Raw genomic sequence first — 20,662 nt, 5'->3', positions numbered from 1 at the left:
TTGTAAATCACATTGCTCTGTCCCTCACCAGATTAGCATGCACATCACTTCTTGAAAAATTTAATTTGAATTATTTGTCTGGCTTTGTTCTCATCTAGCTGTATGCTAGCAATCCATTTTTGGTAGTTTGTACATCATTGTTCTGCTTGTGCTTCATAATTGCATCCAAAAGTTTATTTTCTTTCATGTTGCTTATACGTATATAGGGCTTCAGCGGTGTAAAGGTGGTTACAACAGACCCCAGTGCAGAGCGGCCCACTATCATGCTAAAGCGACCCGCTGGCCCACCAGAGGAAACCATTTTAGGGTGACATCTTGTGTGGCCTAGTCCTGCAGGCGCCTGGCTGTTCTCAGGTCAGGTGTAACGTTTGCACATGCACAAATGTTAGCTCACAAGCTAATGGTGAGCTCTTCCAATAGCTCGTTAGCAAGTAGCTTGTTACCAGCTGTTAGCGAATCATTAGCTTGTTAGAAAAGTGAACATTAGCTTCTTAGCTTGTTAGCAAATGATAACTAAAATACTTTATGGTGAGGTTAAGGTTAGGTGTTAGGACTTGATATGTCACACGTGCCTCCAATTTCACTATGGGCAGATGAGTTTTGGACAGTGGTCTGTGACGTCCCTGCCACAACCCTGAAGAACAACCGGCCTCGACACGTTAACAGTTCCCAGTTATGATGAGAGTGTGTGGCGGCCCCTGACCTGTCAACATTTGAGTAGCAAAATCCGGGAGATTTTTGTGTCGGCAGGGGGAGGGGGGTCAAATATAATTCAAAAGTGTGATAGCGGTAAAAACGCTTTTGGTCCTTTTAATCAGACATGGGATGTTTATTTACCTCGACAGTTTCGGAGGTCAATTGTCACTCTGTCTGACAATGTCACACTAACCTCGCAACAACTGCCATCTACAGTACATGCAGTACAGTACATGGGCGGCTCACCCCGGGGTATTATTATTATTTTTAATAAATGCAGGTTAAATACGGGAAATTTACGGGAAAATACTAATACAGGAGGGGGCCGGGAAAGGAGGGTAAAATACGGGAAAATCCCGGCCAAAACGGGATACTTGACAGGTATGCCCCTGATGCCCAGGACTGGCTGGCAGGAGCTGTCTGACTTGATCCAGCCTTATGGAATCACCTCATCCCCTTAGTCTTTACATGCTGCAACAAATTGGGGCCCTTTGTCCTGTCAGATGAGCTACAAGTGAATTGTGTTATGTTATTTTTGTTATTTTTTCAAATCATTTCTGCATGTATGTGTTTATCTTTGAGTCTGCGCATGCTAGTTTTTGGTGGTCCATTTCATCAGGAGTGTCACCACAAAATCACAGAGTGTTTTGGCCGTTTACACACTAGACTCTCTCATCTGTGGAGGCCAGCTAATGTTCCATACCAGTAACTTGTTATTTTGTGACATATTTTGCCGGTGCTGGTGGTCTTAGATATCTCCTGTGTAAACATTCTTCAATTACCTTGAAGTAGCTGTTGTTAAGCCTTAGATTAATTTTAGGGTTTTAAGTTAGATTTGAGGTCTCAACTAAACTGTAGATTTAGGATTTAGGTTTGGGTGGTTTATTATGTGCCTATGGTCCCGCTACAACCCCGCTAGTCACCTAAACTGGACTAGAAGTTGTTCATCTGGAGGGTAGTGATCTGTTGAAAATGCACAATTGGTAGGGGGAATTTCAGATTGGACATGTGTGGTGCAGTGTGGATTGGGTGTGTGAGCAGAGCTGTCCTCCAGTAGAGGACTGGGTCACATGTAAGGCCTTTCACACTTTTAGGCCAAGGTTAGGGCTAAGGTTAGGAAACAAACCTAAAGCTAACATTAACAAACATGTTAAAAAGAAATTCCAGTTTTGCTTGGACTTGGATTTGAGCTTGGGTCACTGTCACACCGGTGCTTAGGTGAGGGTAGTGTAACACCGCAGCACTAGAACAGAACTCTTAAAATGAGTGAGGATGGCAGACACGCACAGCAGGGCAAATTTCAGGGTGATTTATTTTATCAAGCACAAGGATGGCAATTTACTTGGGGCAGTCCCAACATGCCTGTAGTGAAGACAAAAAAAAAAAAAAAAAACATTAAACACAATCCAAAATTATCAGTATATAATAAATTAATCCCAAATACAATATATAAACAGACACATGAACTCAACAAAGAAAACTCAGGAACCATGGTTAAAATAAAAAAAAAGTCAACTTCACCTTTAAAGCAGGCAGCACAGCTCCTCACAGCAACACCCAGCAGCAGGGCAGGGAAAAGACCTGGAGTGAGGGTTTCACCTCCTTTTAACACCTCCAGCACTCTCCAGGACTCCACCCACCCAGCTTGAACCATCCCAATCATCCACCATTAAATGATCATGTTTGCTTTTAACCAGGGTGCTCCCCTCTTTTAACATTCAATCATATTTAGCAGTTTTTTTTATCATGTAATTTTAGCAATAGTGAACCTCAATATCAACCTTTTAACCCTCTGAACCCCAAGCAGTTTTGGGGCGTTTTCTGCTACCCCCACATTTTGGCTCACTGTGGGTTTGTTTTTCACTGCAATTACAAGTGCTGCACCTCTATGGAAACAGCACAGCTGTGGCTATCATCTGAATCCATTCAAAAATGTCTTTCACACAGTATGAAGGAGTTATAGTGCCATAAATAATAAAAAATAAAAAAGGCAAACTGATTTTTTTGGATAATTTTTTTTTTCTAAAAATCGAGAAAAACTGGAATAAATGTACAGAACATTTTTTCAGGTGCCCACAAGTGTCACTGATCCAGGAAAAAAAAGTAGGGCTTCACATGATCTATTTCCTGAAATATTAACATTTTTCCAACCTGTATAAACTTAGGCGTTTTTACTGCCTTGTGCCCTTCCATATTACTACTGTTGCCTACACACTGAAATTCAGTGAATTTTTTTCACACGACTGTTGGGCTCACCTGAATCAATCAAGATGTCTCAGATCCACTGAAGACCGCAGAATTTTCTGTTTTTTGAATGATCTGGATTGAGTAAAAGACTATTTTTTGGCGAATTGTTGAATGAAGCATGTATAATAAAATGATTCAAATGAAAAATTACTTTTTTAGCCTTAGTTTCGTCCTTTTTTCTACCGCTAAACCGAAGTCGGACATGTTGCGAAAAAATAGGTTTTTAAAGCTTCCAGCTATGATAAACGGTTGAATTTTGGCGATTTTTAAAAAAATACATGTCTTTCTATCCCGCCGGCGGGTTTGGGGTTCAGGGGGTTAATATGAGAACTTGCACTTTTGATTTGGTCTTTTCCACCTGCACTCCTCCCTGGTGCAGGTGTAACCAGTTACCTCAATCAGGAGCAATCAATGTGCTTAACCAGGCCAGACTCTGCCTACAGCCTCTCAGCCCCACGGAATGAACCACCGGTGAACATGAAACGAAGAAAAGCTAGATCAACAGAGAAAACAGCAATAATAATAAAAATAATTAATAATAAAGTTCAACTATGGTAGATGTCAGCATGACAGTATGAACTGGGTGTGCACCCCCAGCAAACCACACTGTACAGGTGGCCATCCACTCACTGTCCATTGGCACTGTCTGCTGCCACAGTGGCCATGTGGTCCCCATGGTCACAGTCACTCAGGGGAAAGCCTGTGTTTGGGTGAGGGTTAGGGTTAGGGCACCCCTCCTACTTTGCTGAGGACTCTGTTGCTCCCTTTCCACTGTATTACATTACTACATGCTGCAAAACGTGACGCTGTCCTGTGGTGGGCTGGTGGGTCTATTACATGCTTCGCCTTTATACTGGGCTGTTCAGGGAAAGCTATCAGACCATGGACAGCACTCTGACACGTGACTTAAACAGACAGTCAATCAAATCAACAAGTCGACTAATCAACCACCTACAGTTGGAATATTTTCATAACTACTGCTGTTATTGGGAAGGTATGCAGATAAAAACAAACAAACAAAAAACACATCAGCAAGTGAGTTTGAACTACTGCTTTCTCTACAGTCCTGCTCTCTCTATGGCCCCTCCCATTCCACGGCCCTAGTGCAACTGCACTGCCTACACTGTCTATATTTACACCATTGTATGGATTGGAAATCCATACAATATATATATATATATATATATATATATATATATATTTTTTTTTTAAATGTGGTTAAACATGTTTCTGGCCACTTCCATGGGGTAGTTTGAGTTCATGGATCTGTAATATGTTTTTAGACCTGGATTTAATACATTTTTTTTGTGCGGCTTCGCACAGTATAGTCATCTAGGACAGGTTGTTCTGGTCAGCCCCAATTAAGGAATCAAAACTGGAGCTGTAAATAGCCCACTGCACTAGGTAGCTGAAAGTGAAGCGGTATTTGTAGGGTCACTTTATAATAATTTGATATTCTATGTAAATAAATAAATAAATAAATAACCTATATTCATACCTAATTCATACCTCTTATCTAGTTACAATGGTGATAGTGTGATAAAAGTGTAGGCCTAGGTTTAAAATTGTTTCCAGCCCTTAACAGTTATTTGTCAATGCAGTTTGACATATTTTTTCATCCAAAGAACCTTTTTGTGGTACTGATTGGATGAGGGGAGGAAGCAAGTGCCTTATGAATTTACCGAGAGGATTAAAACAGTTGTGTGACCTGAAATTGTCAGTGCTTGTTAATATAATCTCTTGTGGTTTGAATAACCTTCAGTGGAAATTCTGTGGTATAAATACCCTTAGTTATAAGCCCTATTAGCTTATGGCTCCACAGGTGATACATTAGAATTGCATCCTTAGAAACAATCTCAGGTTTCGATTTGAAAGGGGAAACTTGGACCAAAGGGCATGGACATTTTTAAATAGCCCAACATAATTTGGCTCGGTGTTAGTCACTGACGAAAGAGGTTACAGTCCTCAGTTAATTGAAATATTTTTTAGTACGTGCATCCCCCACCCACTTCTTTTTTATGTCCTACCATGGCATATGGCATGCAGGGAACTATGCCGTTATGGTGTCATCTGTCCATCTATAGCATATTAATGAGGGCAACTGTAATGCTATAAGATATGCAGTTCATATTAATAGTGTCAGACTGTGATGTGAAGACATATATGCTAACATAGAAACATTTGCTAATTAAGCAGAAATATTTATTTTGAGAGATCATGGCAGTTATGCCGGGCATTAGGAGGCACAAGCACCTCTTGTTTTGAGCTGGCCTGATTTGTATACAGCATGTGTTTTGTTGAGCTTTCGTTGATAATGTTCATTATGGCTGGAAATCCATCTAAATTTGTCTTCACTTTCTGACAAACACACATCTTACCGTTTGGCCAGTTTCTTCCTCAATAATCTACATACTAGGAGAATATCAGTTTAAATTATAATTTCTACTGCATCTTCATTTATTCAAATACGCGTTAAATTCATAAGCTGATTAACATGTAGTCTAGAGATACATTTTTCATCACAAATCTTGCAGTGATCTTATTAGAGAATTCATATTGTAATGCAAAGTTAACTTCCATCTTCCTTAACCACTGTTCTTGGCAGCCAGTGAAAGTGAAATAAAATATTTACACTAGCAGTGTAATCTAGACCAGTGCTATGAGAAGTGTCTGCTGATGATTTTGGCAGGAGGCGTGGAGGACTCTGGCAAGTGTATTTTGTGAAGCCTGTCTAACTCCCTGCCTGAAATTGTGCACCTCATCTCTCAACAGCTATTAAAAACTGCTCCAATGCTGGTCCCTGGTGGGAAAGAGCGTGATAAGTTCCTGCCTGGAGCAGTGTTACTTGATCCAATTGTTATCACTATCCATCTTATTGGCTCATACATACTCCTCCAAAATTGTGTTAACATGAAGTTTTGCCCGGTAATCCATAGTGTTTCCCTGCCCAGTGCATTCTGGGATAAGCTCCTAAATAGGAATAAGCTGATATAGAAAATGAATGAATGACTAAACGAATGAATGAATGAATATACTCTGTATATACCACTGAAATGTTTGGGTCAGCAGAGAACAAAATTAACTGTCTGAAAGTTGAATACGAAGAAAGAAAGAAATTCCCACTCAATATTAAACGTTAAATTTCTAGAATCCTCAGCAGACAATTCCTACCAGATGGTTTAATTAATTAAAGTTTTAATTATTTTAGTTATTTTTCCATGGTTCCGGAGAGTTTGAATATCATATCTACTCCATTTTCAAGTGCTCAGGCTTGAATGAATGAGAATGAGATTTTCATCAAGTTGGTCAAAGATGCCAATGAAAGAGAAAACTGAAACATAGATGATGACCATAGATAAGATCAACAACACAAGGGTGGAAAATGGCTGGCTGGAAAATGCTGAACAAATATACAGTATTATAAAAACAGTTATGGAAAAATGACAATAAAGTGAGGACAATGTTGATATTAAGGATAGTAACTTATAGTACTTTCCTACCTTAGATTGTTGTGCTGTAAGAGCATGTAGAATAGCATAATACAGAATTGCTCATGAGGAATTAATTAAGATGCAACTGCCAGTTTGTAGTATGTTTATTAAAAGGCATACAAAGCACCCCATCCCTGCTCCTGGCAATGAATATTTTGTTTCATGACCCCAGCTAGATTTATTGACAGTATGTAACACATGATGATATCAAAAGGAATAGTTTGGCCAGCTGAGACACTTGGCCTGGGCCGACAGTTTTAATTTGACAGCCCTGAGTATATTGCAACAACCTTGATGATTCACACTATCAAAATTTCTTATTTACGATACTGGTAGGGCAGTTCAAACATCGTTTGCAAACACCGATCCTGCCAAACATGCACGTTTAGAACAGAACAGAAAGAAATCACCTATATTCAACGAATAAAATTATTTTTCATGATCACAATTCAACTCTAAAATTTACCTACAACATACATCAAAACTGAAAACACAAGCAAAATTAAGTGTTAAAGTGCAAAAGTATGAATTTCATAATATTTAAAAGACCTTGTATGTTTTTCATTGTTTCTCAGTAAGGACAGCAAAATATGATATATGGTAGCAGTCTGTGATTTAAGTAGTTCATAAGTAACAAATTCATCAGCATGCCCATATACATGTTAAACTTTCATTCATAAAAAGATGTGGTGTGAGGTGTTCTACTACGCTGCTGTTTGAAAGCACAGACATACAGTAGCAGAAGACTAATACCAGCAGGATAACTTGCATCTTGACAAGAAGATTAAATCAAGTGCCAAAACAGAGTCATAAAGAAGCTGTGAATGGGCCATTCCAGAGGTGCTTGGGAACATTTGAAACCAGTGACACTGCCAAGCTTCCCCACACACAGCTTGTAATGTAGTAAATAACAGCACTAGTGAAGATCAACTGGCAGTGCTGAAGAATTCCAGCAGTGAGAGGAATGCAAAACAAATGATAAATATGTTACACATGCAGCTGCTCTAAAGCTTGTAAAAACATCCTTTGTCTATAGCTGGAGCTGAAAACTATAGTATTGTACCTATTGTATCTACGGTGGTGTATTAGTGCTACTGTAGAGGAAAAAAAAAATTAAGGAGCCGGGGGAGGAGGGGTAATATTCTGAGAAAAAACTTCTGAAAAAATTTCTGATCTTAAAATTGTAAATTTACCAGAAAATTTATGATAATTAAAAAAAGAAAAATTTTGAGATTATAAAGTCACAAATTTCCAAGATAAAAACTCAGCCATGGCCTTTTAGGTCCGGGAAGCACATGGCTTGACTCTGCTGGCACTTGCTGTGCATCAGGTCTGCAGCTGCTGACCTCATCAAATTCTACTTTGCAAAGGGATTCAGGAACAAGGAAATCCTGCTGATTTTAGCCCAGAATCACAATATTGTTTTCTTCTGAATCGGCCCAAGTCTTTAAAGTCAAGATGCTGATGAGAAGATTGTGATTCTGGGCTCAAATCACCAAGATTTCCTTCGGACTAAATCCCATAGAACATCCCAAGAAAAACTAGTTTTCTCTTTTTTTTGTGAATTTGTGACTCTATAATCTCAGAGTGTTTTTCTCGTTAATTTTAATTTTTTATTATAAATTTATTTTAATCTTGCAAATTATGAGCATTTCTCTCAGAATATTAGCTTCCCCAGCTCCATATATATATTTTCCCTATAGTGGCACTAGTGTGCTGCCATAAATATCAGTTTGAAATACTTGCAGTCTTTTAAAAGTGTTTTGACACTGAACTTCTGACTTACGTTTATTAGTGGTGACTTGACTTATTTTACCATACAACATATGTACGTGCAAAATATTTCTTCATAAATACAAAATCAAAAAATAATAAGGAAGAGAAAAATATGTCCCAGATGATCTTCAGTAAAATCAACAACAATGCAATAATTTCATGTTAACTGTTGAGTAACAAAAACTGAACATTATAAACTTTCATAAAAAGTTGAATTTATTGCAGTGCTGTTGTATTGAACTATATTAAACTGTACATGTGGATCTAATACAGTGGCCACTGAGTGTATATCAGTCTTTGTAAGCATGAAATCTCTGTCAAATTTTTTAAAGAAATTATTCTGTTCAATCTCATTAATAATATTACAGTTGCCAGCAATCCCTTTTCATGCTTTGCACTGCCGGAGGATTCCATACAACTTCATGTCCAAAAATGCGAACTATCCCTTTAAGTCATTGCGTTTGTTATCACCCTTCTACATGTGAGGTCCATTATTGAAACTGCAGTTGCTTTTCCTCTAAACTGCAATGTCTTTTCCTCTAAACTTTTCGTCTTTCTTTCACACTAAAGCAAGTAAGTAAAAGAACAAGAATAAAAGAATGGTTTACTTACTCTCACTTTCCCACTACTTTGATTTGATTGAACAAAGAATGAAAAAAAGCATTGGAAGTTAACACTGTACACTATTTAAGTTTGATTAACAAATTCATTGGTTCATTAATTAATTACTCTTTAATTAAATAACTGAATTAATTATATTTACATATTAAGGCATTAAGGCATTTACATATAAGACATGAACCCAAATTTAGACACTGCCTTTTTTGTTTGATACTCTGAAACATAAGAAGATACATGAAGAGACCAACACCTATGCAAAATGTAATCAGACACTTACATAACATTTGGAAGGCCATTAGGATCCAAGAGTGCCAGCAACAAGTGTGTCATTTTAACCACATTTGGCATGTTATCCATATATAACTTCTGCTTTGCTGGCAGGACAAATCCAATATAAGGAGCTCCGACACAGTGTGTGTTTATGGTGGAAGAGGAGACCTGTGAAGTTACTGCTTGGGGTGAGATGCTTTTGTCCAAATGAAATACAAGTGCAAACAGAGGGAGAATACCAGTATTACTTTTGTTCTTTTGGTCACTGCACTTACCAGATGTTATCCAATGCAACATGTTTTCAACAGATTTGTGACAGAACACTTCAGGGCTGAGGAAAGGGTCAGGTATGGACTGCTTTATTTCCCCTATGCATGTTATGTACAGACATTTTGCTACTATTTCTGTGGTCCAAGTTGACTCTCATCCCTTGTAGAGGAAATTCAGTTACTGTTAACAATCTTTTAACTCCAAATGGAGCTAAGAATACACTCGGTAGCAAGCTTAAATTCAATCTCTACTGCTGCATACATGTGAGTTTGTGTTGAATTGACTTACTAAAGATTAACTGTACTGAATGATAATTTGTCAAGCACCTCAAGAGGGGAAAATAGTCTGTCATAATACATTTGGAATTACCACACAGAATTAACCAGCCACCATGAGTACGGATGCTGAGATGGCCATTTATGGCAAGGCTGCCGTTTACCTCCGTAAGCCAGAGAAGGAAAGGATTGAGGCTCAAAGCAAACCCTTTGATGCAAAGAGTGCATGCTATGTGGCTGACGTTAAGGAGCTGTACTTAAAGGGAACGATCATCAAGAAAGACGCTGGCAAAGTCACCGTCAAAGTCCTTGACACGCAGGAGGTAAATGATTTATCCTTATCTGTGGTAGCCAGTTGGGGAATAAAAGTGATCAAATCTCACGTGACCACTGTCCTGTTTCAGGAGAGGACAGTGAAGGAGGACGATGTCTCTCCTATGAATCCTCCCAAGTTTGACAAAATTGAGGACATGGCCATGATGACCCACCTCAATGAAGCCTCTGTGCTGTATAACCTCAAAGAGCGTTATGCAGCATGGATGATCTACGTAAGATAATATGCCTGCTGAACAAAGAATAACCCTCCTGAAGGACACACTGACAGCATAGAGTAAATGTTCATATCTTTCTGATACTTTTCAGACCTACTCTGGGCTGTTCTGTGCAACTGTGAACCCCTACAAGTGGCTCCCAGTGTACGATGCTGAGGTTGTGTCTGCTTACAGAGGCAAAAAGCGTATGGAGGCTCCACCCCACATCTTCTCTGTCTCTGACAACGCCTATCAGTTCATGCTCACTGGTATGTGGTAGGCATTACAATTTTGCAGTTCCAAGTGTATGGAGTTTCTGTTACTTAAAAAAGATCCCCCCCTTTTCCCCTCACAGATAGGGAGAACCAGTCTGTCTTGATCACGTAAGTTTCAGATGTGATGTGTTTATTATTATTATTAGTAGTAGTCATATTATCATCATCATTATTATAAGTGATCAAATCCCTTGCCTGAATGCTTCCAAATTTATCTATACCTAGTGGAGAATCTGGTGCTGGAAAGACTGTGAACACCAAGCGTGTCATTCAGTACTTTGCCACAATCTCAGTGGGTGGAGACAAGAAGAAGGAGCAAGGAGCAGGAAAGATTCAGGTATACAATCAAGATTATTATTTTTTGTTTGTTTATGTTTTTTTTTTCTTTTTTTTTCTTTTTTTTTAAACTATTTCTAAAGGAAATTTGCTAATATCAATGTTCAAATCTAAAACTTTAACGATAGGGGTCACTGGAAGATCAGATTATTGCAGCCAATCCCCTGCTGGAGGCCTATGGTAATGCCAAGACTGTGAGGAATGACAACTCCTCTCGCTTTGTAAGTGTGACAGGAATTTAAAACTGTGAAATAGATTCCATTATATACTGCCAATGTAGAGTTATCTTAAATATAATGTTCTTCAAACAGGGTAAATTCATCAGAATCCATTTTGCCACAAGTGGTAAACTGGCTAGTGCTGATATTGAGACATGTGAGTAATAACTTTGCAATATAAATGAAATGGCTGATGGTTTAAGTCATCTGGATTTTGAATCATGAACAATATTTACAGATCTGCTGGAGAAGTCCAGAGTGACATTCCAGCTTCCTGATGAGAGAGGCTACCATATCTTCTACCAGATGATGACTAACCACAAACCTGAGCTGATTGGTAACATAAATACCTGCATTTCATTGGCTCTGTACTTTTACTCTGCACACTGCACAGTGACAATAAAGTTGACTCTCACTTGTGATACCAAATTCAAACAACCCATATTGTTCACATCACCCATAAACTTTTAACTTTCTTTGATTTCCAGAAATGTCACTCATCACCACCAACCCCTATGACTTCCCCATGTGCAGCCAAGGTCAGATCACTGTGGCCAGCATTGATGACAAAGAGGAGCTGGTTGCCACTGATGTGAGTGATCTTCACTTTCAGCATATTTTCTAATGTATTGTACATTGAATACACCATCAACTGTAAGTAATTCTTTTGAATACAGACTGCTATTGACATTCTGGGCTTCAGTGGTGAGGAGAAGATGAGCATTTACAAGATGACTGGTGCTGTGATCCACCATGGCAACATGAAGTTCAAGCAGAAGCAACGTGAAGAGCAGGCAGAGCCAGATGGCACAGAGGGTACCCATTAACTGCATTCAGAGAGTGGATGATTCTTAAGAACTCTTCTGTGCATATATGTGCAAATATATATTTAGAAATAAGTAAAATGTATGTAATGCAATTTAACAATAATTGTCCTATAACTATTAAATGTACATGTGAAATTTTCAGATGCTGACAAGGTTGCCTACTTGCTGGGCCTGAACTCAGCTGACATGTTGAAGGCTCTGTGCTACCCCAGAGTGAAGGTCGGAAATGAGTATGTGACCAAGGGACAGACTGTGCCACAGGTAAGCAAGATACCTCTCTATATTAGCTTGATTAGTCAATGGATTGATAATATATTCAATACATTGAGGGATACATTTAGAGACTCAGATAACTGATATTTTCCATCATCTTATCAGACAGACATTAAGACAATATTCTCGTCATTTTTTTTTTTTTTTTTTTTTTTTGGCTCAATCCAGGTATAATGTAAGATTCTGTTGAATTATTCTTATTGAATTCACATTATTGTTTTCAGGTCCTGAACTCTGTGAGTGCCCTGGCAAAGTCCATCTATGAAAGGATGTTCTTGTGGATGGTCATCCGCATCAACCAAATGCTGGACACCAAGCAACCAAGGCAATTCTTCATTGGTGTGCTGGACATTGCTGGTTTTGAAATCTTTGATGTAAGTATGCATGTATAATGAAGGCAAGACTGGGTAATTTTGCAACATGACTTTTTGTCATAGAATGTGACATGACTCCTATTTCAAATGACAGTTCAACAGCATGGAGCAGTTGTGCATCAACTTCACAAATGAGAAACTGCAACAGTTCTTCAACCACCACATGTTCGTCCTTGAGCAAGAAGAATACAAAAAGGAGGGTATTATCTGGGAGTTCATTGACTTCGGCATGGACTTGGCTGCTTGCATTGAACTTATTGAAAAGGTACACAATAATGTTGGGACTTTATATTAGAAATCTTGATATGGTTCAACAGTGTTTACTCATTCATTCTGCTCTTCCTATAAAGCCAATGGGCATCTTCTCCATCCTTGAAGAGGAGTGCATGTTCCCCAAGGCTTCAGACACAACCTTCAAGAACAAGCTGTATGACCAGCATCTTGGTAAAAGCAAAGCATTTGAGAAGCCCAAGCCTGCCAAAGGCAAGGCTGAGGCCCACTTCTCCCTGGTGCACTATGCTGGAACTGTGGACTACAATATCTGTGGTTGGCTGGACAAGAACAAGGATCCACTGAACGACTCTGTTGTGCAGCTGTACCAGAAGTCCTCAGTTAAACTGCTGGCTTTTCTGTATCCCCCCGCTGCAGCTGAAGGTGCGGCACCCACTTTTTCCCCAAAGATTATTTATTTATTTTTTTAAAATTTCTAACTCATCATCTATTGATATAAATTAAATTAAACTATTGATATAAAGTTTTCTACCCCATCAATACACAATACAAACTGTCTTATTAAATTGCCAAATGAAAAACAGAGACTGGCAAGAAGGGTGGCAAGAAGAAGGGTGGCTCCATGCAGACTGTGTCTTCACAGTTCAGGGTAAGGTTTTAGACTAAGACTAAGTTTGAAGCTAAACTAAGCTATTTTAAAGGATGGAAATAAGAAAGCTACTTAATTACAGTAACTTTAGTTTACTAACTTTAACTTTAGTTAATTAAGTTACTAATCTTATTGTAACTGAGTAGCTTTTTTGTGTACTTGTAGAAGATAGTGTCTAACGATGTTTTGTTTCTAAAAAGTAATTCAGTAACTGAGTATGATTTAAATGAGCTATTTTTTACTTTTACTTAAGTAGATTTTTACTTTTACTTGTGGAGGTAAAATATCAGAATAGCAACAATACTTGAGTAATTGAGTAGCAATTTGTAATAAGTTTTACCATGGGTTATTTCTTTCCATCATAAAAAAAACCAACAAAATGTAATTTTTTGATGCATAGGAGAACTTGGGCAAACTGATGACCAATCTCAGAAGCACCCATCCCCACTTTGTGCGCTGCCTCATTCCCAATGAGTCAAAGACTCCAGGTACACTGTCAGCTGACAAGATGCTAATATACTCTGATCTTAGCTGTGTTATTTAATGAATCATTGTAATTATGAGTCTTGACTTTGTCAAAATTAACACTGAAAGAAAATGTCTTTACAGGTCTTATGGAGAATTTCCTCGTCATCCACCAGCTGAGGTGTAATGGTGTGTTGGAGGGTATCAGAATCTGCAGAAAGGGTTTCCCCAGCAGAATCCTCTATGGTGACTTCAAGCAGAGGTATTAGTAAATCTTTTATTAAAGTTTTCTAAAGTCAGGTTTGAGAAACACGTGATCACTGTTACTATAAAATCTTTCATAAAGGTACAAAGTACTGAATGCCAGTGTCATCCCTGAGGGCCAGTTTATTGACAACAAGAAGGCCTCTGAGAAGCTGCTTGGGTCAATTGATGTTGATCATGACCAGTACAGATTTGGACACACCAAGGTAAACATCTCACTTACCGTATTTAATTTTTTCAGTATACATTGTATATTTATAGTTGAAAATCAGTTTTTGTCAACATGTTTGTTTTTTCTTATCAGGTGTTCTTCAAAGCTGGTCTGCTGGGTACACTTGAGGAGATGAGAGATGAGAAACTGGCTGCTTTGGTCACCATGACTCAGGCTCTTTGCCGTGGTTACGTCATGAGGAAGGAGTTTGTGAAGATGATGGAGAGGAGGTATGCTGAAAAAAAGACATTCTCAATGAATGGTTCTGTAACATACAATCCAATCCAAAAATGCCTTTTTCTCTCCATAGGGAAGCCATTTACACCATCCAGTACAATGTCCGTTCATTCATGAATGTCAAACACTGGCCATGGATGAAGGTGTACTACAAGATTAAGCCTCTTCTTAAGAGTGCTGAAACAGAGAAGGAGCTGTCCCAAATGAAGGAGAACTATGAAAAGATGACATCAGACCTGGCTGCTGCCTTGGCTAAGAAGAAGGAACTGGAGGAGAAGATGGTGTCTCTTCTGCAGGAGAAGAATGATCTGCAGCTGCAAGTGGCATCTGTACGTACACTTCATTAGACATCTATGATTTTTCATGTCTTGTCCAAAATTGTTGACATGTCCACTACCTTTTTCTTTCATTGTAAACCAGGAAGCAGAGAATCTGTCAGATGCTGAGGAGAGATGTGAGGGACTTATCAAGAGTAAGATCCAGCTGGAGGCAAAAGTCAAAGAGATAACTGAGAGGCTGGAAGATGAGGAGGAAATAAATGCTGAGCTAACTGCAAAGAAGAGGAAACTGGAGGATGAATGCTCTGAGCTCAAGAAGGATATTGATGACCTGGAACTTACCTTGGCCAAAGTGGAGAAGGAGAAACATGCCACTGAGAACAAGGTTCATGAACATTCATTTTGGCCAACATGTCAAGTGATATTAGAATAATCACTAATTTTTACTGGAAATTTTAATTTCCATATTTAGGTGAAGAACCTGACTGAGGAGATGGCCTCTCAGGATGAGAGCATTGCTAAGCTGACAAAGGAGAAGAAAGCCTTCCAAGAGTCACATCAGCAGACTCTTGATGACCTGCAGGCTGAGGAGGACAAAGTCAACACTCTTACCAAGTCCAAGACCAAACTGGAGCAGCAAGTGGATGATGTGAGCTCATGAATATGCTATGGAGTGCTCAATAATAACTGATGCTTGCTGTTAATGTTTTGTATTATGTGTTATTTAGCTTGAAGGTTCTCTGGAGCAAGAGAAGAAGATCCGCATGGACCTTGAGAGAGCCAAGAGGAAGCTTGAGGGTGATCTCAAGCTAGCTCAGGAATCTATCATGGATCTTGAAAATGACAAGCAGCAGTCTGACGAGAAAACCAAGAAGTAATGGAGGACTTTGTTTTGTCAGTTTTATAAAAAAAATACTCTGCATGTGTGTATGGATATGGGCAATTGGGTGTTTGACATGTAATTATTCTGTTTATCTACAATTTTCACAGAAAAGACTTTGAAATCAGTCAGCTCCTTAGCAAGATTGAGGATGAGCAATCCTTGGGTTCTCAGCTTCAGAAGAAAATCAAAGAACTTCAGGTGACACAAATACTACATAACATTTGATGTATTTTAAAGTTTATTTCATGGGTTTTCTTTGAAGTGCAAATTTAATGTAACGCAATGTATCAACTTAAAATTCAATAGGCTCGTATTGAAGAGCTGGAGGAAGAGATTGAGGCTGAACGTGCTGCTCGCGCTAAGGTTGAGAAGCAGAGAGCTGACCTCTCCAGGGAACTTGAAGAGATCAGTGAGAGACTTGAGGAGGCTGGTGGAGCCACTGCTGCCCAAATTGAAATGAACAAGAAGCGTGAAGCTGAATTCCAGAAGCTACGTCGTGATCTTGAGGAGTCTACCTTACAACATGAGGCCACTGCTGCTGCTCTCCGCAAAAAGCAGGCAGACAGTGTTGCAGAGCTGGGAGAACAGATTGACAATCTGCAGCGTGTCAAGCAGAAGCTTGAGAAGGAGAAGAGTGAATACAAGATGGAGATTGATGACCTCTCCAGCAACCTGGAAGCTGTGGCTAAGTCAAAGGTGCATAATATTGTCACTGACATATAGTAACAAGACATTAGTACTAAGGAGACATTTTTATCCAAGAAATTTAGTTAATATACTACTTACTACTTATATTGAAATTATTATTATTATTATTATTATTTTTTTTTTTGCTTTTTTTTTTTTTTTTTTTTTTTTTAATGATTTTCCACATTTTATCTTATCAATAGGGAAATCTGGAGAAGATGTGCCGTACACTTGAAGATCAGCTCAGTGAAATTAAGTCCAAGAATGATGAAAATGTCCGTCAGATTAATGACATGAGTGCACATAAGGCACGTCTGCAGACAGAAAATGGTATGTATGAATTACCAATCATTTGCCAGGATGCTTTTATACATGTAAACCATGAGTAAAACAAAATCAACAAATAATGACATTTTTCACACAAGGTGAATTTGGTCGTCAAATTGAGGAGAAGGAAGCCCTTGTCTCCCAGCTGACCAGAGGCAAGCAGGCTTTCACCCAACAGATTGAAGAGCTGAAGAGACATATTGAAGAGGAGGTTAAGGTAAAAAATTATCTAGGTGTCCTTGAATAAAATATTATTTGCAAATTTACAATTCAGTTCAGCTACCAAAACTGTACTTCTACAGGCAAAGAATGCTCTTGCACACGGACTGCAATCAGCTCGCCATGACTGTGACCTTCTGAGGGAGCAGTTTGAGGAAGAGCAGGAAGCCAAGGCTGAGCTGCAACGTGGAATGTCCAAGGCCAACAGTGAGGTGGCCCAGTGGAGGAGCAAATATGAGACCGACGCTATCCAGCGCACTGAAGAGCTTGAGGAGGCCAAGTGAGTAAAATCCAAAATCACATTTCACTTCACAATTGGTGCAATGGCTCCCCCAGTGGTATGCTTTTTCTTTTTGATGACTATGTTTTTATATGAACATTGTGACCAATTTGAGCAACATGAGGTAGTATTATGAAGTTGACTGGGATGTTATTGTTCATGTTTTCCAGGAAGGGTTTCCATTTCAGGGAATCCCATCAAGAATATATCATTATTCATATATTCATATTCATTCATTCATTTGTTGTACACAAATCGGTGGAAGTAGGTGGAAGTAAACAAGTCACCATTACTGCACTACACCCACACATTTGAACACACATTCTCCTGAGGATTTTACACTTTTTCCTTTACCTTGTTTTAAAAAAAATTGACAAAAGAATAATGTTTAGGAGATAAAATAAAAATAATGTGAAGAATATATAACAAAAGTTATATGCACATCCATCTTAAGCACCTTAATCCATGAGTAGGAGCCACAGCCTTACATTGTCAATCTAACAATCCATATTTTCACTGTCAATAGTTGTGGTTCCTACAAAATTGTTATTGCAGCAATTGCAGCATTTTCCTGTCTCAAAAAAAAAACAAAACAAAAAAAAAAAACATATATATATATATATATATATATATACACACACAGTAGTGTAAATCACTGACTACATTTGGAAAATGTTCCACAGGAAAAAGCTGGCCCAGCGCCTTCAGGAGGCAGAAGAACAAATTGAGGCTGTGAATTCCAAGTGTGCCTCTCTGGAGAAGACCAAACAGAGACTCCACGGTGAAGTGGAGGATCTCATGATTGATGTGGAGAGAGCAAATGCACTGGCTGCAAACCTTGACAAGAAGCAAAGGAACTTTGATAAGGTAATAAATTGACTTTGTGTTGTATTGCCATATTAACAAACTTATATTTAATCAATAGTTTTAATGGTGATAAGAATAATGCTCAGTCAAATGCACGAACTGTATCCATTTCAGGTTTTAGCAGAATGGAAACAAAAGTATGAGGAGGGTCAAGCAGAGCTTGAGGGAGCTCAAAAAGAAGCACGTTCTCTGGGCACTGAGCTGTTCAAGATGAAGAACTCATATGAGGAAACTCTAGACCACCTGGAAACCATGAAGCGCGAGAACAAGAACCTGCAACGTAGGTTTTTGCAATAGACTACCAACAACAGTTTGATTTGATTTAATACTACTGTATTTGAAGTATGTATTTGATTTTGTATAACCTGCATTTCTTGGCTCTACAATATCAACTATGTGCAACCTCCTACAGAGGAGATTTCAGACCTGACTGAACAGATTGGTGAGACCGGAAAAAGCATCCATGAGCTGGAAAAGGCCAAGAAGCAGGTGGAAACAGAGAAGACTGAAATCCAGACAGCACTTGAAGAAGCTGAGGTAAAGTTTCTTCTATGGAGTGCGACCAAGCAATTGTAAATTTGCGCATTTGGTTTTGTACTGAATATTTATATATATATTGTCAAATGCTATTTTAATTTTAAGGGAACCCTTGAACATGAAGAATCCAAGATTTTGCGTGTCCAGCTGGAGCTCAACCAGGTTAAGGGTGAGGTTGACAGGAAGCTGGCAGAAAAAGATGAGGAGATGGAGCAGATCAAGAGGAACAGCCAGAGGGTGACTGACTCCATGCAGAGCACTCTTGACTCTGAGGTTAGGAGCAGGAATGATGCCCTGAGAATCAAGAAGAAGATGGAGGGAGACCTGAATGAGATGGAGATCCAGCTGAGTCATGCTAACCGCCAAGCTGCTGAGGCTCAAAAGCAGCTGAGGAATGTCCAGGGACAACTCAAGGTATATAACCTGACATTACAGTTCTATCGGCCATTCTATGTGTGGTAGTGCTCTAATCTTCTGATTTTCCTAACACAATCTTAAAACTAGGATGCCCAGTTGCACCTTGATGATGCCGTCAGAGCCCAGGATGACATGAAGGAGCAGGTTGCCATGGTGGAGCGTAGGAACGGTCTCATGGTGGCTGAAATTGAAGAGTTGAGGTCAGCTCTGGAACAGACAGAGAGAGGCCGCAAAGTGGCTGAGCAAGAGCTGGTAGATGCTTGTGAGCGTGTTGGATTGCTCCACTCTCAGGTAAACAATTGGATAATTTCAATTTCCATTTCCATTCATTAATTGTATAATGCTTACATTTTTCATCATTATAGTCACTGCTAAACTGTTTTCCCTCCTCTTCCTAGAACACAAGCCTCCTGAATACAAAGAAGAAGCTGGAGGCTGACCTGGTCCAAGTTCAAGGTGAAGTAGATGACAGTGTACAGGAAGCAAGGAATGCAGAGGAGAAGGCCAAGAAAGCCATCACTGATGTAGGTTGAGACTTCATTTGTTACTTTTCATCAAGTAAGACAGTCACTTTTTCTATGGATTTTCTCATGGGGAATACATGTTCCTGTTTCTAGGCTGCAATGATGGCTGAGGAGTTGAAGAAAGAGCAGGACACCAGTGCTCACCTGGAGAGGATGAAGAAGAACATGGAGATCACTGTCAAGGACCTGCAGCATCGCCTGGATGAGGCTGAGAATCTTGCCATGAAGGGTGGCAAGAAGCAGCTCCAGAAACTGGAGTCTAGGGTAAGAAAAACAAGCTAAGACTAAATAATCCTACTATGCTGGGATATGCTTGAGTGAATTTATGTACGCCTTTACATAATAAACTGAGGTCTCTAATGTGTGCTTTCTCTTTGAAGGTGCGTGAGCTGGAAACAGAAGTTGAGGCCGAGCAGAGACGTGGGGCAGATGCTGTTAAGGGTGTCCGCAAATATGAGAGGAGAGTGAAGGAGCTTTCCTATCAGGTACAATCCCACTGAAACCTGGAATCAATTGAAACAGAATTCTTCAAACAATCAATATGTCTGAGGACCTTAATGTTACCTATTTACTTATTATTATAGACTGAGGAGGACAAGAAAAATATTACCAGACTACAGGATCTGGTGGACAAGCTGCAGATGAAGGTGAAGGCCTACAAGAGACAGGCTGAGGAAGCGGTAAGGGAATATTAACTGATTTTTGACCTTTGATCTGTAACTACAATATACATTATCACACTGATATAGCACATAGAACATGTTTTCAGTGATTAAATCACCAAAATATCACTTTGCCTTTTAAGGAGGAACAAGCCAACGTTCATCTGTCCAAGTGCAGGAAGGTTCAACATGAGTTGGAGGAGGCTGAGGAGCGTGCTGACATTGCAGAGTCCCAAGTCAACAAGCTGAGAGCTAAGAGCCGAGATTCTGGCAAGGTAGCTGGGGATATAGTAAAATAAAAGTCAATGACAATAACATCATGTCATGAATCATTCAATGGGAGTATGGTTAGCTTATTTCTGAACAAGTAAAAAAATGGATTCTGTTTTGATTTAACTAAATTTCTGTTATTTCTCTTTTACAGGGAAAAGAGGCAGCTGAATAA

General features: G+C 39.1%; 1 protein-coding gene across 3 annotated transcripts; it reads left to right on the top strand.

The window, feature by feature from the left end:
* Window positions 1–9,762: 9,762 nt before the first annotated feature.
* Window positions 9,763–20,662, top strand: LOC115369305 (myosin heavy chain, fast skeletal muscle-like). 3 transcript variants are annotated; one of them, XM_030065877.1, is made up of 39 exons: window positions 9,763–9,969; window positions 10,054–10,194; window positions 10,289–10,445; window positions 10,532–10,559; window positions 10,677–10,788; window positions 10,916–11,008; window positions 11,099–11,162; window positions 11,244–11,342; window positions 11,494–11,597; window positions 11,683–11,821; window positions 11,975–12,093; window positions 12,330–12,479; window positions 12,574–12,744; window positions 12,830–13,133; window positions 13,295–13,359; window positions 13,760–13,847; window positions 13,969–14,086; window positions 14,171–14,294; window positions 14,393–14,529; window positions 14,610–14,865; window positions 14,957–15,199; window positions 15,287–15,463; window positions 15,543–15,688; window positions 15,805–15,895; window positions 16,004–16,393; window positions 16,588–16,714; window positions 16,810–16,928; window positions 17,014–17,210; window positions 17,894–18,077; window positions 18,192–18,357; window positions 18,490–18,614; window positions 18,720–19,028; window positions 19,119–19,322; window positions 19,430–19,555; window positions 19,649–19,819; window positions 19,936–20,040; window positions 20,140–20,235; window positions 20,361–20,492; window positions 20,642–20,662. In XM_030065877.1, the coding sequence occupies exons 1-39, from the start codon at window positions 9,763–9,765 to the stop codon at window positions 20,660–20,662; spliced, it is 5,805 nt and encodes a 1,934-aa protein (XP_029921737.1). The 3 variants fall into 3 exon arrangements, with proteins under 3 accessions (XP_029921737.1, XP_029921736.1, XP_029921735.1); XM_030065876.1 differs by having other exon boundaries at window positions 12,830–13,138; window positions 13,297–13,359; XM_030065875.1 differs by having other exon boundaries at window positions 10,051–10,194; window positions 12,830–13,138; window positions 13,297–13,359.

Source organism: Myripristis murdjan, chromosome 12 (assembly GCF_902150065.1).
Source record: "Myripristis murdjan chromosome 12, fMyrMur1.1, whole genome shotgun sequence".
Lineage (NCBI taxonomy): Eukaryota > Metazoa > Chordata > Actinopteri > Holocentriformes > Holocentridae > Myripristis > Myripristis murdjan.
Note: the sequence above shows the minus strand (reverse complement) of the source record. Positions and strands in the feature narration are given on the sequence as shown.